The 20,756-nt window shown below is 42.5% G+C and overlaps 1 protein-coding gene across 1 annotated transcript in view; it reads right to left on the reverse strand.

Annotated features, from left to right (window-relative positions):
- The window catches only part of LOC100742880, a 200,368-nt gene that overhangs the window by 96,612 nt on the left and 83,000 nt on the right, over window positions 1-20,756 (reverse strand). The window contains 1 exon segment of the mRNA XM_033324001.1: window positions 11,878-12,000. Within this exon segment, the coding sequence (XP_033179892.1) occupies window positions 11,878-12,000 (123 nt within the window).

Raw genomic sequence — 20,756 nt, forward strand, 5'->3', positions numbered from 1 at the left:
ACCGACGCTGATACCGTCCTGTCTCTCCCGTTTAATGCTCCCATACCGCGCCTATGCACCACGCTCTACGAGAACTCGCATGGTCACTGTTAGATAGCGGTTTCAGGGAGCTACGCGCTGCAGAGAAAGCAGGAGAGAGAACGCCACGAGATCATACGTACATACGTTTGTACGATTGTGCACCACCCATCTGCGTTCTGCGAGGTGGACCACCAACCACTATCCGAAACATGTGCCCTTGTCTCCATGGATAGCACAGGTGATACCTTCATCTCTATTCAAAGCTAACCGCCGTGCTCGATTTTACCTTTTAACCGAATTAAATAGGAATTTTCACTACGATAGGCAGAAACGGTGTCTGTTTCGTTTGATAATATCGAAAGATGGTCGATAACCTTAGCCTGGGTAATCATAAAATTGATACAGAGCTAGCTCGATAGTTGAAAATTCCGTCTAAACGATTCAATTTGCCGATCCTTTTTCCCCGCTCGAGCAAGAGACAGTGCTTACTTTGCTTCTTTAGTCTCATTTTTCGATCAAACGTTTTCTTCGCAAGAAACGGATGGTTAGCCTGGCTAAATGAATCTTCTTTTGTCTTACGAAAGAACGTCGCAAGAAACCCGTAGCTTCTTTACTATTTTTATAACCGCGGTGGAAATCGTCAGAGTGAGGAAAACGTTTCTCGATGGGCTTTCATTAAAACGGCCGAATTATTTCCTAAGTAACGACTTTAATTCGGATGAAAATGTCCTGCTTTTTACCGGAGATAACGACCTTATTATATCGAGATCCTGGTTAGCAACTTTTTACCAGGACTCTCGTCTCTATGTTGCGAAATGTTCTTCGCAATACACACTCGGAGATTTGAACGCGATAGTTCTGCTTTGTATTATTCAACCTGAACTTCCATATTCGTTACGTGCGCCAAAAAAAGAGAATTATTATCTCTTTTTTTTCTTTTCTTTTAGTCTTCCCGTCTGTTTTTCATTTCGTACTTGTACGCCAGGTCGGCTATTAGTTTCTCTTATCCATTATATCATAAACGCCAGAATAGCTAATTAGTTTCTTTCCTTTTTGAATTGTTTAATTGAGGACGACCGCGCGCGCGTGTCTATTTTATTTCTTCTTCTTTCAATTTCGTTCGAAAGTTGACGAAAAATAAAAGATCGAAATTCAATTAAGGTAACGTACGGTATTTTTATGGAATCGAGCAGAACGAAACATAACAAATTAGAGTGACGACGTTGTCAGGAAAATGGAAACGCGGGGAAATGCGTTTGTGAAAAAACGTACCGCGCGCTTCGAGAAATCGATGTGGATGAATTTATCGATACTTGCACAATTGCGTTCTCTATCGACGGGTCGAATCGCTTTGTCTCCATTTCAGTCTCGATATTTCGACTATCTAATTTACCATAGCATCTACAAGTGAAAATGCAGCCGTTATGTTCTAGTACAAACGCGTATCCCACAGGACACATGGAAATCGTAGGACTGTATCGCGATCTATTGGGATTTGTTACATCAAAGTAACCACTGGATCGAACGATTAAAGCGATGTAAAAATATGAAAGTTCAAAGGATGTAGCCGATGTTCGGACGTCGAAGGTAAAAAGGGCGCACACCGCAAATGTAATTGCAACGTTTATTAAATCTTCCGCGATCAAATGGCCACGCGTTTCCCCGATTTTTATTAAACAGCCTCGGAAAAAAGCTTTAGATTCGAACGGTTACAAAGCGAGCGACATCGGCTTTTGATCGCGTCGGATCCCTATTGTCTCGATTCTCATTCTCTTCTATAATTATCATAAAATCTGTGTGACCCGCGCGCTTCTATATTCGTTTCTCGAACGGTAAAAATATTGCTTGCCTCGTAATATTTCAGCTATTGAAAAGAGAAAAAAAAAAAAAAAACGGGGCGTGGAGAAAACTTTCGCAAAACATTAAATTAACGGCATAAATCCTGGAATTTCTATTTTTATCTCTGTATTATTCTGAGTTTTTCATCGTCGTGCTTGTCCGTTCGTCATTGATGCGCGGCGTGGGGCTCCCTTTCGTTCTCTCTTGTTCCACGTCGCGCTTTAATTATCAGAATACGTTCCGGAAATACCGTGCCGTGATGAAGAGACCGGTGCGTTGATAAAAAGCACAACCGATCGTGGCCAGGGCCGGCGCGAGCCTCTGTTATAATTCATCGGCGGCGAAAAATGAAAAGCGAAAAAATATGTGCAGCCAATGGATAGCTCGCGATCTCGAACAAATCGGAGGCAGGATACGCGACACCAGCCTCTTTCTCTTTTCCTTTCTATCCCCGCGTTTTCCTTTTTTCTATCCGCTTTTCTCCGGCGTATGTTCACCTAGGAACACACGCAGACACGTGCACAACGTGTGAATCCCGTACACAGCCATACAATTTCCCCTCCTCCGTCGCTATCTTTCTCCTACCTAGGCCATTGTGCTCAAGAACTGTGCACGGCGCTTTGCCGTAACAACGTACATTGTATTTTCGAACAATGGGAGGATCCTTCTACCGTCCCCATCACCGTTTCCACCCTCTTTGCCACCTTATCGGTGCTTTTTTCCACGGCAAGACCACGCTTTCCGCGCTTATTAATGGCGGCAAGCGGCAAGCGACCGTTGAGCTTCGATTTCGAACAGTCGCGTTTTATTCCGGCATCGTTCCTTTTAAAATTATCTCCTTGCTCTTTCTTCCAGAAGTTTTCTCGGGGATTGCTATTCGCGGATCAACGAGAACCGATTCGTTTCGACGTCGGTAGCCCAGATTCTCTTCCACGCTTTTCCTAAAAGACCCGACTTTATTTCCTCCTCAATTACGTTTCCGCGAGACTCCGGCAGCATAATACTCTACCGATTCTTTGTTCCATTAATTAAATAACCCGAGGATCCTGTTATTTGCTCTCACAATAACCTCTGTCTACGACACGAACGAACGTTCGCTTGAAAAATCGAAATTCCGAGAGATTCTCGCGATCGCAACGGAATATCCCGCAGCTGTGGCGCCTTTCACGGAACGATTAAAAAGTTACGGAGCATGAAAATATAAAAGAGACGAAAGAAACGTCCGTGATGTTTCACGGCGATGAAACTTGCTGAACTTTCCTCCTCGGATTTCATCCGGATTCTCGGCATCGTCAATCCTGCGCGTTTAAAAGTAACGTTTCCCGTTCTCCGGTAAAGCTCGGCCGACGAAATAATTAACCGTTTCATTTGAAGGAAAGTGCGCGTGGATTCGAAAGAAGCTCTTAAAGTGGAGGCAGTAACCGACCGGGTCTCGGGAAACACAGCGACTGACTAATCAGCTTGTCCTCATTGTACAGTCCGTGATTTGCAACCAATGAACCAATGGGAAAGTTTGCGCTCGCCTCGCGTTCCTTATACCGTAGAATCCCCGAGAAGAAAGTTCCGCTAGAAATAACGTAGAATAAAAAAGCAACGATTCGGAAGCCTCGTGCCAAAACGACTCAAAATTTCTTCTTTTCTCTGGCCGATAACGGTCGTCGGTAAATTCGACGAATAGCAGGATAACGACTAGAATGTCGCGTGTACTTGGCTGGCAAGTTATTTCGTCGTAGAAATTAGATTGTACGCAACGTCCTCGTGAAACGATATTGCCGTATTCGTTCGCAAAGTGATTTTCGTTCGTGCGCATAATAACCAACGACGAGGCAGAATTTTCCCCCGACGAACGGGGTAGAACGACGATCGAGGGTTTAACGGAAGGGTGGTTTGTCTACCGGTTGCCATAACAAGGGACGAAGGGCCGCGTGCTCGTATATTCCGGATCATTTTACCGTATAAACGTTTAAGCAGCAAATTGATTGCCCCTACGGCTCATGCTAAACCCAATAAATGTAATCGTGCTCACCGATTATATCGTTGCAAAATCGTGTGCGATCGTGCACGTAATCAAACGCGTAAATTTCTACGCGACACCGTACAATTAAACAATGCTGGCTTACCATACTCGAGGATAAGCAGTTTTAAGTTGCCTCGTTATCGGCCAATCGAGAAATCTATCTGGATTTTCCATGAGTTTTTGCATTTCGATAAGTGGCCATCGAGCCAACGATCGGTTTTTCTGCCTTGCGAATTTTACGCAACGATTTTCACGAGGTCGCCCGATCGATATTTTTTACCACGCAACATATGATTTTCGTACGCATCGATTCGCGTCGTCAGCAACTTGGTCACTTGTTCGAAGTTTGGAAAAAGTAGCGAGCCAAAGGGGAAGCGAACAAACCCGGCCAAGGAAGAATTAAGGTTGTTCTCGATTTTCTAAAGCAGTTTCTTATCGATACACTGTTAACGAGATAATCCGGTCAGCAACGAAATTACGTTTACAGGAGACTTTTACGTTAAAGCGCCTGGCTAACGATACCCACTACGTCGTGCGGCAATCTTTTTCCTTAAGTTTCTATGAAAACTAAACGATCGTCGGAACGTTGTGAAAAAAACGTCCTTAAGATAGAAGCCCCGATAGCGACTAAATGAAAATGGCTTCTTCTCGAGCCGAGCTTCTCCTTGAGAGTACACCCACTGAAAAACTCTCGCCCCCAAAGGAGGAACGCCTTCGATTCATGAAGCTGCCCAGGCTTGGAATATATTTTCGGGAATCTTTCGCCATTTTATTTCGAAATAAAAACGAATCGATCGCAGTTACAGCGACCAACGCGAATACACAAAATTCAAGGTATTATATTGCAAGTTTCGAACGTTGATCCGAGATGCGAAAGTCACACAAGACATCCTACGATTTTACTTTGTCATCAGTTTCGTCCGGCATCGTTGGAATTCGCGCTGAAACGCGAGCATTTCTAAACTGAAAATCTGTCCGGAATTCCTCTCCTATTAATTGCCTTTCTCCTTGACTCGAGGAAAAATTACACCCTAAGCTCTGGTTGCTGAAACGCGAGGCTGAAAGTAACGAAGCTGGCGTTGGCTAACGCGTGTAACGGAGGCCGCCTATTATAATCAAAAAGATTCTGAACGCATTCTGAACGTTACATCTCGTTTCGATTGAAATGGGCCGCGAATGGTCGGTCCGTGATGATCCCAGTTCGCCTAAAGGAGAACGCGAACAACGTAAGATAGAAGCTATCCATCGCGGAGAAACGCAAGCCTGATAGGATCGTCGAGTATTATTTTGTTTCCGCTGAATTAATTTGGCTCGCAGTTACGGCAAGTAAATTCGTTTATACCTTCAGGCGTAATCGATGATTTGGCTCGAGTTCAAACAATCAATCATTCGCTCGGCCAACTGTTGACCAAATGAAAGCGTTATTTCAAATGACACGGGGATTCCCGGTGCGGGCTCGGTTTAACCTTTAACCAGACTGTCGAATATGGGACAGGAAACATAAACTTCGGCTTGTGCAGTTACACGCGCCGCGATTTGTACGCGGTATTTACTGCGAGCATAAATAACACGACGATTTCGCGTTACGTTAATTATGACAATCATTTAAACTTGCCAATTGTTTCGAACAATCGCGTGTAAACGATATTGCTGAAATCTGATTAAAAATTAGCCAGACGTAGGATTCGACTAGTTCGATAATGTCAAGAATTTAGGTAATGGCCTAGAAGAAAATGTTAATGAATTTATCCCCGTCGATTCTATAAATTGGTATCGGCTCGTTAAAAAGCGAAGCTATTGCCCGGCAAGCTCTCGTTCTAAGTTTCCCACAGTACGTATACATTCAGTGGAATCGATCGTAATGGTCGGCGCGTGTACCTTTCGCGGCGTTAGTGATAAGCCCCGAAAGCATCGGGATTAGTATGTGGCGATAAATCAGAATTAATTTGAACGTCCACGCTATCCCTTTTAACGTTTTACTTAGTCGACGAAGCGGAGAATCGAAAAGAGAAGGAGGCGGTAGACAGAAGGAGAAATCGGAAATGCAAAGGAGATGAGGCAGCAAAGCAAGGCGAACAGAGAAACGGAGAGAGCAAGCGAAAGGGACACGATGGGAAAAGTGCAGGAAGATTCATAAATCCAAATAAACGTTTGGAACCTCTTCTACCTTGCAGATTTCAAACAATCGCGATTCCAAAGCGAATTCGAATATCCCTTTCTCTTCGGTTAATATTCCTTTTCGCGTTATTCATTGTTCTGACGTATGATTCAGCGGTGGCACAGGACAAGGGTCCTCTAACGACGACTTGACATTTGAATTTTAAAGTTAAATCTAGTCTGTGCATTATTACGCGGCCGACAGGTAATTTCTGCGCCGCTTGGCTAAAATTGTGCGCACGCTACTTACTTAAACCGGAGTAATTTGTAAAATAATTATTCGATTATTTACATTCAGATATACATATATATATATATAGTGAAAATTAATTTTATAGGGTCGGTATAACAAAACGGAGAAAAACGTTATCCGGGTAAAAATAGTTTCGAACTGGAAAACTAGCTGGAGATATGAAGGAATTAGTACTAAGCATAGAAAATGCTCGATGCTTCTGGGATAAAGGGAAACGCTTGAATAAAAATCTGCACGTGCTGGAACTCATAAATCTCGGCGCGTACGTGACGCTTCAACCGAGATTGGAAAGCTTAATCTTGGCTGGGAAAATTGGCCCTTAACAATGCAGCCACTCCTATCCTCGATTCGACTAACAATAAGCTAAACCTATTTGTCAGCCTTTAATTTATAATGTATCGAAACAACTTTGGTTCGAGGGATTGCTATTATAAAAGTTGTACGCGTTATTTGTAAGTCAATTAGAAATTTTCCAAGTATACCGCAATTTGCATAGTAATGACTTTTCGCGCAACACAAATAGCTTGAAACAAGCAATTAGCTTAGCAATTATAATCCCAAGGAATCGCTCTAATCTATTTTACTCGATTACTTATTCCCTTCGAATCAGAACGATCAATGAATAATTTACATAACTGTCAAGTTTGCAGGAAATCTCCTATAATCATATCGCTCGATTCTCATTAGTACGATCGTCTTTATTCGATAAACAGACTATTGGTTTGCCCTGACAACCTCAAAATCAATCATCCAAGAATCCCAGAAATTAAAAGACACACAAACCACAGGCGTCTCGATGATCGTACCTTCTCGAACCTGGAACGCAACGTAATCGAAAGATTACAGAGGAGAAAAGAAAACTCACGAGATAGAACATGGAAGGGGTGGTCGTTATTTAAGAACGTAAGTAGCGCCAGCCGCAAAATGCCACCGATGCCTTTTAATAAGAGAGTCTTGCCATACCATATCCTCTGGTCGACGCGTTATTACTTTGGACGTCTGCATACTTGGTACGCCTCCGTCTGTGCCTTCATCACCGAGAAGCAACTCCTGCTGAGGATCGCAGCCTACACGGTATGACGTGGCGTGTAACTGCAAATAGATAGGTGGAAAAAGAGTGCTCAAACGGAACGACCGACTCATATAAGGTTCAGCCGGTTCACAAGTATCCGTACACATGGACCGAGGTTCCGAGAAGTCACGAAATCCCAAATCGACTAGGAATCCCCTTCCCACGCATCCTCTATCGACCGATTTTCTGGACAAGCCTCTCTAGCGGGTCGGCTGTCAAGCGCACAACCCTCAGGAAACTGGAAAGGTACGCTCACGAAATTTCACTTCGGACAGCAAAATGGAAACTGAATCCTTGTTGTCGGCCAGAATGGCTGAATGCAGCGAATACGATGTCCACCCGCTGATTTATCATGGACTTTCTTCGTTAACACGATGACGAGCCGCGGTACTTTATTCGTTTTCATCGTCGACTTTCCACTGGCGGTTTTAAGGTTTAACGTTGGTCCGTTTGTAACAGTTAGCACGTTCGTAGAAGAGAAGAGGAACAGTGAAAGAAAGCTCGTTTCTTCGATATCAAGAACAGAGTACGTTCGTAGTTGCGCTATTTGCCGGGAAATTTTCAATGAAAATGTATTGAGCAGATAAAGCCGGATACTCGAAGAGACAAAACTCGCCGAATGAAACGCAAATTCTTTGAATTTTGCGATCAACGAAAGCAAAATGGAACGAATATTTTGCGATATGTGACAGAGAAACAATGAATTTAAGCGTTCCATTGAAACTGGAATTATTCGTGAGTGCCGTGAAAATCAGTGACGAATCGTCGCTACTTTCGAATAAAGTAAAAGCATTTATTAATCAGGTTGCAGGTAACAACAAATCGATTACGTAAATTAAAATAGAACAGTGCACAAGAGCGAAATGTGCACAAAGGGAACGAAGCGGGCCATTCAAGTTGCGCAATTAAACGATCGTTCAATCAGAATTATGCAAGCGATATCGAATAAACATTCAACTGGCACAGACAGTTTGTCGAGAATGAATAAGCTTTAAGTGTAAGATCAACGCCGAAAGCAGTTTACGGAATAACAGCTTCCTATCTGCGAAGATTTTCCTAGAATCCAGCGATCATTTTCATCGATAAGGTTAACACGAAATGGAGGTCCGCTATGGTCGACAATATTCATCGTATGGGGCACTAGCGCGCGAAATAAGGGTTGCGGATAAGATTATGGCAGCTCCTGTGGTTGTTCAGGGAATGTTAACGATCTGGAAAACCGTTCATATTGGTACTTTCTATATCGTGTTTCTTATCCACGGTTTTCTGCTGACTTACAAATATTCGACAAATCGTTGCTCCGATCGATATTATATTTCTTACAAGTTTTTCTATTATCATCACCTTAAAAAGAAACATTTTCTGACCGCCGATACAGATTTTTTACAGTTTTGTCATATAGATATTATGCTCGTACGCTATTTGATTCGATTATCGAAAGTGGAGATAACAATGTAACTTTTTCAACAGCAATTATTCGCAAAACGTAGCTAACGATAAGTTTCAAAGCAACGCTAACTCCGCTAACTACGAAACTTCTTTTACGAGTGTAATTGCGCTGATGAAATTGCAGTGCACGGGACTATCTAAGAGACAACAGCGGTATATGGTTGGAAATGCGTCGAGTACATCGACAACTTCCGCTTGACCTATCTCTATGCGTTCCGCAGCTGAAATTTCGACTGGCGCCGACCGTGAACAGGAAGCCTCACGGATCGATATCTCGATTCGTGTACCGGGGGCCACACTGTTTATGGACGGATGATTATGAGCTCGATGAATGTCCATCGGTGAATCCGACGAGCCAACGAACGCGAGAATAGCATAAATGCTGGAATATTGCAACCGGGAATTGTAATTTTAGCGTAATTTACGATAACCTCGATCGCCATGGGAATCAGTGCCGCGCATATAAATAAAAACTTTCTAATTACACGACCGAGTTCCAGTCTACAGACGGAGAGCAATAGGAAAACAAAAAGGGAACGGGTCTGTCCATAAAAATAGTCGAGTAAATACGCGGTAAAAGTAGGAAAGTAGTATCTAAAAGGTAAAAAGCGCGTCGATGCCCTTTCACTTGGATTTCCCAGGGGTATTCTGAAAATTATCAGAGTCCCAGAATTTCCAAGCTGAAGAATTTACGCCAGTCTCCCTCGATACGGTCTCAGAAGGCGATACCGCTAGCTTCTTTCGTATCTGTTGAATCTCTGCGCAATGAAATATCGAAATTACATAGCACGCTCCTAGCATAGATTACTCGTTTCTGACGGTCGGCGAATCGACGAAATAGAAATTTCTTTGCTAACTCTCTTAATAACCGTAAGTCGGCCGATTCATTTACTTGTACTATTTATTTTCACGATAGCGTAAGAAGCGGCTTAGCTTTTCATCGAAGTCATGATTTATTAAATACACGGTAACTGGCATGTGCATTTTCTAAGCGGAACAGAATTAAAAATTTAATCGATGATTGTTCATTAGTGATCTCTGAAGCGAAACGCAATGAACGTTTCATGGTTGAAAAAACACTTTCGCCGACGATTCATTCAAGCGTATGTAATCCAGCGTGCACGTAGACGTACGATTCTACTCGAAATTAATATTTTTCACGATGTTAAGCGATTTTGCCATGGACGAGGAAATAGTTAATTTGTAATGAAAACCATGACCGTTGGTGGTGGTGGTGGTGACTCGACAGTCGATAGTTTTCGTCATTTTTTCGAGGTCGGTGCGTCAGCTGAATCGCGAATTGTTAATTTCGGACTGGAACCTTTCCGGCCAACTGGACTTTTCCAAGCGTTTGCTTTGAATCACGAGAAAACGCGCTAATTAATTCGCCGAAGCAGTCATTCGGAAAATAAACCGTTTCGCTCGACAACTGCTGCTGCTCTCCCGTTTGGCTACGCGATTTTTTCCACCGTGTTTCATACTTCCAACGTTTTATTTAGAATAACGATTTAATTTTTCAAGAAAAAAAGGCTCCCTCGACTATGGAATGAATGGTAGTTTCTATCATCGAATTACCGATCGACGATAAATATCTAAATTACGCCGAGATTTCGATCGTTCGTCTCCTACGTGAATCCTTGAAAAAATATAATGATTATGCGAGGGAAAGGAGGGGCTAGTAAAGTTGCGCGCGATTTAAAATGTGCCAATCAATGTGCTGAGAATTTTTTAATTACACGTAATTCACAGGAGAAGTTCTGCATGTTAATCTACTTCGCTTTGCAAAGCGTTTCTCTGTTCATGCTCGCGGTCGCACGTGTACCACGACGATATCACGCTTCCAGCCTCGTTTACTCGGTAAATTAAATACGAATTAATCCCATTTTCCCGAGACGCGTACGAAAGAGCACGTTTTAACGGTCTTTCCTACATTTTACTTTCGTTAAAGTAAAACGTATCTAATTCCATTATTATGTTGAAGGGCCGTCCTTCTGTTTGTTTTAATTTCCAGCCACGTTAGGGCTGTATTTGCCCCGATTTTTGGGGTCGTTCATTAAATTTAAACGTAATTCCCCCGGCGCGAAAACTTCATAATACAGTTATCCGAGTTATAACTCGCGCGACGTGTAAAACTACGAGCTTTGGGAAAAAGAACATCGGGAAAAAAGAGCACCTGATTAGAGGATACGTAATATTCAAAAAGTTGGAGATTTAATCCGGCCACGGTTTGGATTTAATTATTTGCACGACACGGCCGGGCATTTTGTTCGCCAAAAGAGATTACAGTAAACGAAATCGGAGCAGCGTCGCTCAGACAACGTGTCATGGATATCAAACCATGCCAGTACTATTCCAATTATTAATATTGGATTTCTTGATACTCGCGGTTTACATTTTATCCAAATTACGCTCATTCTCGGATATAATTGTCGGTTCTCGATAAACGATATTTGTTAACATAGCTTCTGTTTATAATGGATCATTTATAACTCTCTTTTTAAGTAAAAGTACCCGAAACTGTTCGCGATCAATTAATCTCGTTCTAAACTCGTAAAATGTTCGTTAATAGTAGTACCGAAGAATATAATCGTCTTCGTTGATAATATATTACGTCTATTGATATCTAGCTTCAAAATAATTTACAACGTGACAGTGGATAACCTGATTTCCGTTGCAGTTTCTGCGGATACAATAATCAGAAGAGAAAAGAGGAAGAACAGTAAAGAAGAGAAGAGAAAGAAGTGCGAAATGTACGAGGTCGTCGACCGTATCCTCGGTCCGCTCCGCTTTTTTATTTCTCGTTACATTGGCTAAGGGAAAGCTGCTTCCACTACTCGACACCGTTCGACTTCGCGAGCCTCTAGCTTGATCCAATCGTGCCCCTCGGCTGCAATTATTTAAATCAAAGAAAACAGTCGAGAGCCGGTTCAGAAATCGCTTCCGACTCTAACGAAAGCTCTACAGGAAGTTGAATTCGACTTGTTTGCGACGTATAAAGATGTTTGCTTCTCCCTCCTTTCTCTAATACCAGTTAAAAACAATCTAAAAGAATAGTTGGTTAGTACTCACCCAGTTCTGGACCACAGACCCTCGGTATAATCTCGAGAATGGCGCTGCAGGATGGATCCTCGAAGCACAATTGACGCGCGTAAAGACAGTTCAGTATTGCAACCGGTACTTTGATGTCGGATCCTGAAAGCAGAAATATCATGGCAGACGTTAGCAATAAAGAAGAAATAAAATATCTTTATGAGGGTATACAGAGAATGAAAGTGGAAAATGGATGAGCGAACAGAGCTTCGATCGCACAGAAAATACTTAGTAATCACCATCGCGCTGCTAAGAAAACATACGTATAATGGAACGTCGAAATGCATTCTGATTATAGGAAATCGAAGATATTCAAACGAATCAACCGAAACAATTGGAAAATAGAACAGGACGAGAAAGGTAGAAAATTCGCGCGAGGAAAACAATGGAAAGTTACGATCGCAATTTAATACACCATCCAGCAAAGCGTTTTTATTATTTATAGGCGACAGTAATATTAGCGAAGTAACTCAGTCACGAAAAATCGCGTTTATTCATCGAACGCAAATGATCAAGATTTTTCCTTCGCAACATTTTTTTCACTCGATATCGCTCGATATTACTCGACGCGAATCAAGATAAACGAATAATCGAAGTTACAATGGTAGACTAGTTCGATCGAAGCTACAGATTCAAGAGATAACGCAACTTAATTTTGCTCTAAATCAACAATACGTGGAAAAATAAAATATTCACGCAACTTTCGCTCGTTGATACGTGTAAAGCCACAATAAAAGCACACTCGAGTAAATTGGAAACGAAAGCACAAAGAGAAAAGCAATCGAGATTTCCAATTCGATTGGCTTTACAACCGGCTATCTCAACGTTCGAAATTATTCATCTACTTCTTACGTACATCGTGAAGAATTGAAAAAAAAAATTCGTAACGACATTTAAAAGCGGCACCAGTGGCCAAGAGCATGAAAGAAAGGGAACGGGGGAGGGGGGAGATGGAGATGCGGTCACACGAGAAAAAACGAAAGCAGAGAGAGAAAATGGGAAAACGAGGCACGAAAGAGACAGGAAAACTGCACGGACCCTCACGGATTTTTACGAGCCATTCGCGAAATGGTAGTCGATAAAAGAAGAGTGCACCCCCCCTGTAATTAATTACGAAACGTTCGCTACCGCTGGAAACAGCCATAAAAAAATGTACCACCGTATATATTCCCTCTCATGACAGTTGTCCGTGCATATCCTGAAGCAGTGCACTAGGAAGATAGACGGATTTTTCGAATCGTAAATCGAATTCAGACCTTTTAACATGGCACCACTCTTTCGAGTTCCACCGGGCTAAGGATCGCCACTTCCGGTCTCGTTTTTTACGACTTCGTGGACACATTTTTCATCGGCTGATCTCGCTCGATGCACAGTCAAGATATTTCGAAATTAACCATACTCGACAGATTCCAAGAGAATGAAAAATGTCTTTGCTTAATGCACGCCGGGCATGGCATGTCTTTTCGTACTCGTTGAACGCGAAAAGACAGATATATACGACCGGTGAACACGAATTAGGCGGCCATTATTGTGTCATGTATTATTAAGACGCAATAACAGTCGAGAGAGAGAGAGACACACAGACTGCTCAAACGCTTCACTTTTGTTATTCTGTCCCTTATTTCGCGAATGAATCGAAGCGTGCTCCGAGAAGAGGCGAACGAGGCCAAACAAATACAGCAATTTCCTTCTTTCTATTGTTTTGAGTCGCGAAACGAAAAGTAACGCGGGCCACGGGACGCCAAAGGAAACTTTCCACGGAATATTTCATGCGTACGAGAAAATATGAATGTTTAACAACGTGTACGGGCATGCCGTGGAAGTTTACAACGCTCCGTGATGGAACTGCTCGTTTTTGCCGTGAATGTAAATTTGTTTCATGTTACTTACATGAAGTAGAACGACGCTCATACAGCCGCTTTCCACAAGCCGTCGGACGAAAAAGAATCGCCTGTCTTTAAGACAAGATGTTTCAAATATGTGGCGCAGATGGCGTCGCGATCGCAACTGCCGCCACCATACGATTCAAGTAGAAACTTTAATTCGCTAATTATATTACTCGAAAAATATATTCTCTAATCGAAAAAGTGTCAGTGATGTATCTTAAGGTATTTTTCGTTCTCATTTACGTTAAATTATTAATGGTATAAATTTTTATGAATGTCTAAAACTATTGAAATAGTTGCTCTATTGAGTCTATGTTTATCTTCATATTACAGTATGTTTCCCTTACGACAACGTTTCGTCAGTGTTTTGACAAGTGGTAAATTGAATGTGAAAATTAAGTGGAAAGTGAAAATTATTGAAGATATTAAACGTCAATTTCGTGTTTTGCGGGGCTGTTTAAGGAAGTATTAATTGCTACGTACAACAACGTTCGGTGAGTAGAATGTAAATCTTTTTTTCGTTTTAGAATTTATATTTTATTGTACTTCAAGATGCACCAGAAAAATTACGTGCAAAATATGCTTTACGCGCTATGCGTTACTATAAAATGCTGCAACCGAAAAGATAGGTTGTTCTGTTAAAGTACGTTTCTGTGTATAACAGGTTAAAGTGATGGAAGAGAAACAGCAATTACATTTATAATTCGATGCGATTAATTAAGTTGGTAAAGCTAAGTATTTAAGAACAATTTATCGACACGATGAAGAAAGCTAAAATAATAGAAGTCCTTAAAAAGAGTAGCAGCGAATAGTAAGTAAAACGTGCGCGACCAGAGTAGAATAATATTTCCATTTAACTTCCCTTGCTCTTGAACTCACTACTTTTTCCATCTCGCTTCTTTCAGCCAGATAATTATTCATCGCTACTATGCCGTCTTTCTTTTCGGCGCCGCCTTATAATGAGACGTTTGTTTTAAGTGCACCAAGGCAGAAGCACGTTTCTTTTCTGTTTTTGCTTTTTACGACGAGCATCCCTGTCTGACGAAAACACAAGAGAAGCAAACCAGCCGAGAAAGATCAGGAAGACAAAATTCAAATGAAAAGCACAAATATCGCGGCCAGGCGAATCATGCGACGACTTACACAGCCGTATACCATCGGTGTACCTCTGGTAACGATTGTTCGCGACCCAGATCGATTCGCAAAGTAACCCCATTGATCATAGTCTAGCTTCGACGTCACGACTAGAATACGATGAGAATATTCCCAACGTTAAAATATTTTCCATGTTTTTGGAAGTAGCATCTCGGTGTATCGAAGTACATCGATATCCAGTTGTGGAAAGATACGCATAACCCCTCTAATTGTGGACGCGTAATGCCCCGCAAAACGATACAGATATTGGTATCGTAACGAGTATATTTCTATCGAGGACTGGCGTACTCCTTATTCCCTAGCGTATCAGCGGTTTATAACCACGCGATAAAGCATGAGAACAACTGTGTATTCCGGCATATTGAACTAGCCAGGCAACGGTAGTAACGGTAACAAGTGGAGAGATATGCAACCACGTAATACGTAATCGCGAGTTATACCGTTACATTAATTTCATGACTTACGCAGAACGTCCATGAAATTGCGATTAATCGTGATTTACTCGTGTCGAAAGCGAGCACGGTCGGATTGCCATGCCGGTATTGCAGGACTGACTGCGAACACATCGTTTCTTGCCCAACCGAAAAATCTATAGACAATGAACGGGTATTGTTCGCTGAACTGATATACGTCGCTTAACAGAACTAACGTTTGATAATATTGCCAATATTCGACGACGGCGCTGTAACACTCTATAGCTGCGCTCATGCGCCAGCGTTACTATCAGCGACGTGCTAATACAATCTTCCGAGTAATTCCAGCTGACTCCGTTAATTGTCGGATCCTATCGTAGCCTCTCCTCAGTCAGCTGGACCTGCTAAATCACTCTCGTTGAATCCGAAGAGATCTCGAACTCGAAAATTACTTCTTCTCTCAACTGGGTACTCTTGAATTCTCTTGATGTTCTCGAGAGAGACACGGTAGAACGCGAAAACGTTCTAAATAGGCGGGAACGAAAGGTTAAAGAAACGGTGTCAGCAGTGAGCCGGGAATTCACGCGAAATCATGCGAATACAGAAAACAAAGTGGCGTGGAATAACTCGCACGTCACGATACCGAACAAACACAGTCGAATCGATACGAGAACCAGAGTATTCGTCGCGAAAGAGTCTCATGGCCAGGTCGAGCGTTTTATTTCTGTGAGAGTGAAACACGTGAGTGTGAGGAACGAAGGAAGGGGGAGAAAACGGGCGACACGCGAGCGTTACAGAACGATAAAGCATCGCCACGGATATAGCCATAATCCAGTTCGCCGGCATATTGACGAACCCACTCGGACAGTAATGCGTTACGAGTGGCTAGATAGGGAGGCGCGTAATGCGTAATCGCGCGACGCATTATGATTCACGATCGCACGCGAGCACGATAAAGTCCAGCTGTGCGAGCGCACGGATACACGAGTGTACACGTCGTGATCGTACACGCGGTCATACAGCTTAGCCTGTTTCTGCTTTCAATCATGCTTGAAAATCGGCCTACCGTTATAATAGTAACCAAGGGCTAACAAATTTTCGATTTCGTGTAAAAATATTGACTCATCCATGGAGTCGTTAGTAGGTGATGGTAAAACGTACATGCTTGTTGAGATTTATCGACGATATCTTGCTACAAGTAGATCTCTCGATAAAAAGTTGTTAGCTTTTAAGAAATTCAAGTATGAGTTGGAAATACGTGGCAAGTTAAGTCGTAGGTAGATTCGTTTTGCGTAGGGTTGGTTGTTTATAAAGAATATCTCATTTCATCTTGCTCGAGTCTCGCAGAAGCGAACGCTGTCAGGCAAAATGAGAACAATGGAAAAGATTTAATGGAACGGAACGCAAAAATAACAAACGGTGCATCTGCTTCCTGGAATAGTCGGTCGGTATTCAGACGGGATCCTGAAAAGCTGGGCTTCGAACTGCACGAATTCTGGCAAACTTTCCTTGAATAAATTAAAAAGTCGTAGACATCGCAGACGAGGACGGAGTATACTAATTTCTAACCGACCTCACTGGCTTTAAAATACGTGCCTGGCCTTCCGATCGGGGTGATTTCAACGTGCCATTCTGTCGGATAGTTTCAGAAAACTAGTCATTTCTGAACGTATCAACCTTGTTTACCTTCGTTGCATAGTAACTCGTGTGCATTATGATATGCTTAATTTTTAAGAAAAATTGTCACCGCTCTTAATCAGCTGCGTAGAGAATAATTAAATAGGAAAAAGAAGTCGTGGAAGTTGAATTGCAAGCGATTGGACGCAGACAGGTGGTAACACACTTTCAATGAGGAAAAAAGGAGTAGGAATGGCATTCTTATCAAAGGCGGTTTCACGAATGAAGTGGACGGGAACAAGGTCCCAAAGCACCTAGTTGTCGCAGTGCCGTGGCACAAGCCGAGTCGCGCTATGCGGCATAATAATTATCGTCCTTCGGTGGTAGCTAACTTTATGGAATGGAAGTTCGCGCGGCTAACCCAATTGCGAGAGGGCGAAGAACGAGAGAAAAAATGAAACTTAATGGCTCCTCCCAAGAGAGCTGCAGCCACTGCAACAATTTTCCAAAGCCACACTCTGTTCGTGCCTAGAGCCGGCCCGACCGACGAGTACGAATATACCGGAAAATTTCACCACGTTTCCCGAAATCAAATTTCTCAAAGTACAGAACTATGGCAGCTTTCCGCGGACCTCAACACCTTTTCTAAAATGGTCTGACAAATTAGAACACTGATTTTCTGTTGGTAAGTTACGTGAACCAAGACTACTTCATTAGATAAGCTTGAAAATTCTCGACGTTTCCAGGCAAATATACTTTCTAATAATATTTATTCACAGGAACTCTGTGTCGTTAGAAATAAGTATCAGGGGATTCCATTTTGTACGTGCATGGAAATACATATCACTGTACGGTCACGAGGGATCATCGAGGTCGCGTTATCGATAGCTAAGATCGTAGAAGTTCAACTTCCGAGTTAATTATGATGAAGCCTACGGTCCTTCGTTCGCACCAACTTTGTCCAGGTAATATAACGCAGGACAATATTCTACTTTAATCGTTGTTTCATTGAAGGAAGAACAGATGTCAAAAGGAATTGGGAGTCAGACTCTATTTGCCGGGTTTCAAAATCGCAGAAGAATGTGGGTTTAACGCAAAAGGACAAACAAGGAAAACTTTTTCCCTTCAATCCCGAGTTTCGTCTTAGAGGAGAAAATCCTTTATCGTGGCCGCCTTCGTCCGGAGAAAATCCGTTTGAGCATTTCAGTGCACGGATATATTTAATTATCTCGACGATGGTGGACGAAAGGTGCTAGAGATAATTCCAGAAGGTCGCCGGGGAAGGGCCGAAACTTTTGCACTCGAACTGCGTTACGACGCCTGGCAGAAAGTATAACTCTCCTGTCTTATTATATATAGATCTAGCTGGCAATTGGAACTTCCGCCTGAGCGGTTACTTCCGCCGCCTTACACAGCTTCTCTGTTCTCGTCGTTCGGCCTTCTTTCCGCCCTTCTTATCCCTTCCCAAGCTAGCCACGCTTAAGCGAGTCGATATTACACGTTCTGTCTCGTGTTCTTTCTTTTCTGATGAAATGGATTCTTCTCCTTCCGCCTCTATCGGAAACGCGAGGCTATACTTCCGCCGTTTGTTCGACGCTGCAGTACGTGCGGCGGAGCAACGATAACAAATATAGTTCGCAGCGAGAAGAACCGCACTTTGATCGTCTTTGGTCGAAATACTTACGTCTGGTAGTCTCAAATTTTTCAACATCGAGACCACAAATATACAGACCATTATCTCATTGTTTGCGCAAATGATCCGCTTTGTTAGTTGATTTGTCACAAATGCGCGGTGCACCGACAAGATAATAGACATCATTTACAAATCTACAAATTACTAATTATTATTATACTATTTTCATGATACGAACAATCGGTTATCACGGTCTTTTCACTCGTCTCTGGAAATGAATCCGACGAAAAGGAATTTTATATTAATCAACGTTAAACTGTATTCAGTACATATGGTCAGAGGATGACCCAATAAATACCTCAAATACCATTGGCAGATAAAATGACATTATCGCGGTTCGATTAATTTTCAAACAATCGAGTTACAGGGTCAATCTGCATCGGGAGACTTGGATAGTCTTTCTGTTTCCATTGCACGTGTTTTCCACGTCGCTGCGTTTAATTGACTAATGCACGAATATCGCAAAACCATTCGAACGATTATATTGGAAAAATTAAAAACTACGGGTCCTAATAAACTCGAAATTCGTGCATACTTCGCAATTTTTCTCTGAAAGCTTCGACGCGTAAGAAATATTTCCACTAGAATACACGTTGCGAGCTATCTCCAGACGTTTAAATCAGTCGGGTAGACCAGAGGCGTGCCTTTTCATTATACGGCACTCTTTTTCCGACCTGCCTTATCTCGCGGCCAGGAAGCCGTGATTTTTCACTACCGTTATCTCGCAAGAATGCGAGCATCGCATAATTTGTCGAGTGTCTTTTTCGCAGCTCGTTTGTTCTCGAGATTTTGGAAATTCTCTTAATATCGTGCGCACGCACTATCAAAAAATGCCCGTTTTTTAAAGGGACGCCTGTCGCGGTTCGGAGAAATCCACGCGAGAAAATACGTTTCCCGGCCGAAAGTTGCGTTCGTTGTACACCAAGGTTTGGAACGATCACAAAAAGAAAATAACTGGAGTGAATGCTTATTTCACAGGTGCGCACGGTTTTTGCCATTTCGCTGAATCGAATCGATAGAATCTGTGTCGAAATTTAGAACGGGTTTCGTTAACGCGGATAATGAAATTAATTTATTATTTAATAATTAATTCTCATCTTCTGGAAGTATCGAATTAACGCCCGATTAGAAAGCTGTAAAGAAACAAACGATAAATGTCCAATCTCCTTCGCTAGTTACAAGTGAGTGATTCGCCAGTTTATTCGGCGAACAATAGAGATTCGGTGCTGGCTAGAACGCCGGAGAGTAGAGAGCAAGAATTTACATCAACTAACTATGCAATTTTGCATCCCTTTTTATAACCTTTAGTCGGAGCCGAGATCGCCGTACAGTCTGTCGTTCCTTTGATCACATCACCGTACAGAAAACTCCCCCTTGTCCCCGAAACTTCGTTATTCCGATTTTCGTCTCCGCTTTGTCCCCGTTTTCCTGTCTTTTTTATCGAACGTGATTCGGGTTTGTAACCTTGCAACGTCGTCTGTTACATCCCGTATACCGACGGTAGACTCTATCGTCCGCTTAATAAACAAACAAAACCGACTAAAAAATTCAACCAAAAATTCGTAACTTTGTTTGCTCGCCGGTGGACAACCGATCAGGAGAAGGGTGGAAAGCGGAGAGAAAGAGACAGGGATAGAGCGAACGAACACGAGGATAGAGGATGAAGGAGGAACCACCACGTCCAGCGGACAATCCTACGAATCGATATATGGGACAGTGATTTTCAATTATCGGTTCGGTAGGAAACTCGTGCGCCGCTGCTGTTCATCCGTAGCTGACCAACAGATCATGAGATGTTATCGTTTTCGGCGCAACCGACGACGCGGATGATGCTTGATCCTCTTCAGGAATATCAGTCCGCGTCAGAATTTGTCCGGAGATTTTCCCTCGAACCGATTCGTCGATCGTTCAACCACGATTAAAGTGTTTTCCATCGACCAGAGCGTACGACGCGCGCGCCTAACTTTATCCGACTTTCTCCGCCTAGCATTTTCCACGAATTACTATTTTGCCCGATCTTATTTCGCACGTGATATCTCGCGATGTATCCTTCGCTTCCTTATTTTCGTCATTTATCGACGAGACGCGTACGTA

Source organism: Bombus impatiens, unplaced genomic scaffold (genome assembly GCF_000188095.3).
Source record: "Bombus impatiens unplaced genomic scaffold, BIMP_2.2 scf_1445, whole genome shotgun sequence".
In the NCBI taxonomy this organism is placed as follows: domain Eukaryota; kingdom Metazoa; phylum Arthropoda; class Insecta; order Hymenoptera; family Apidae; genus Bombus; species Bombus impatiens.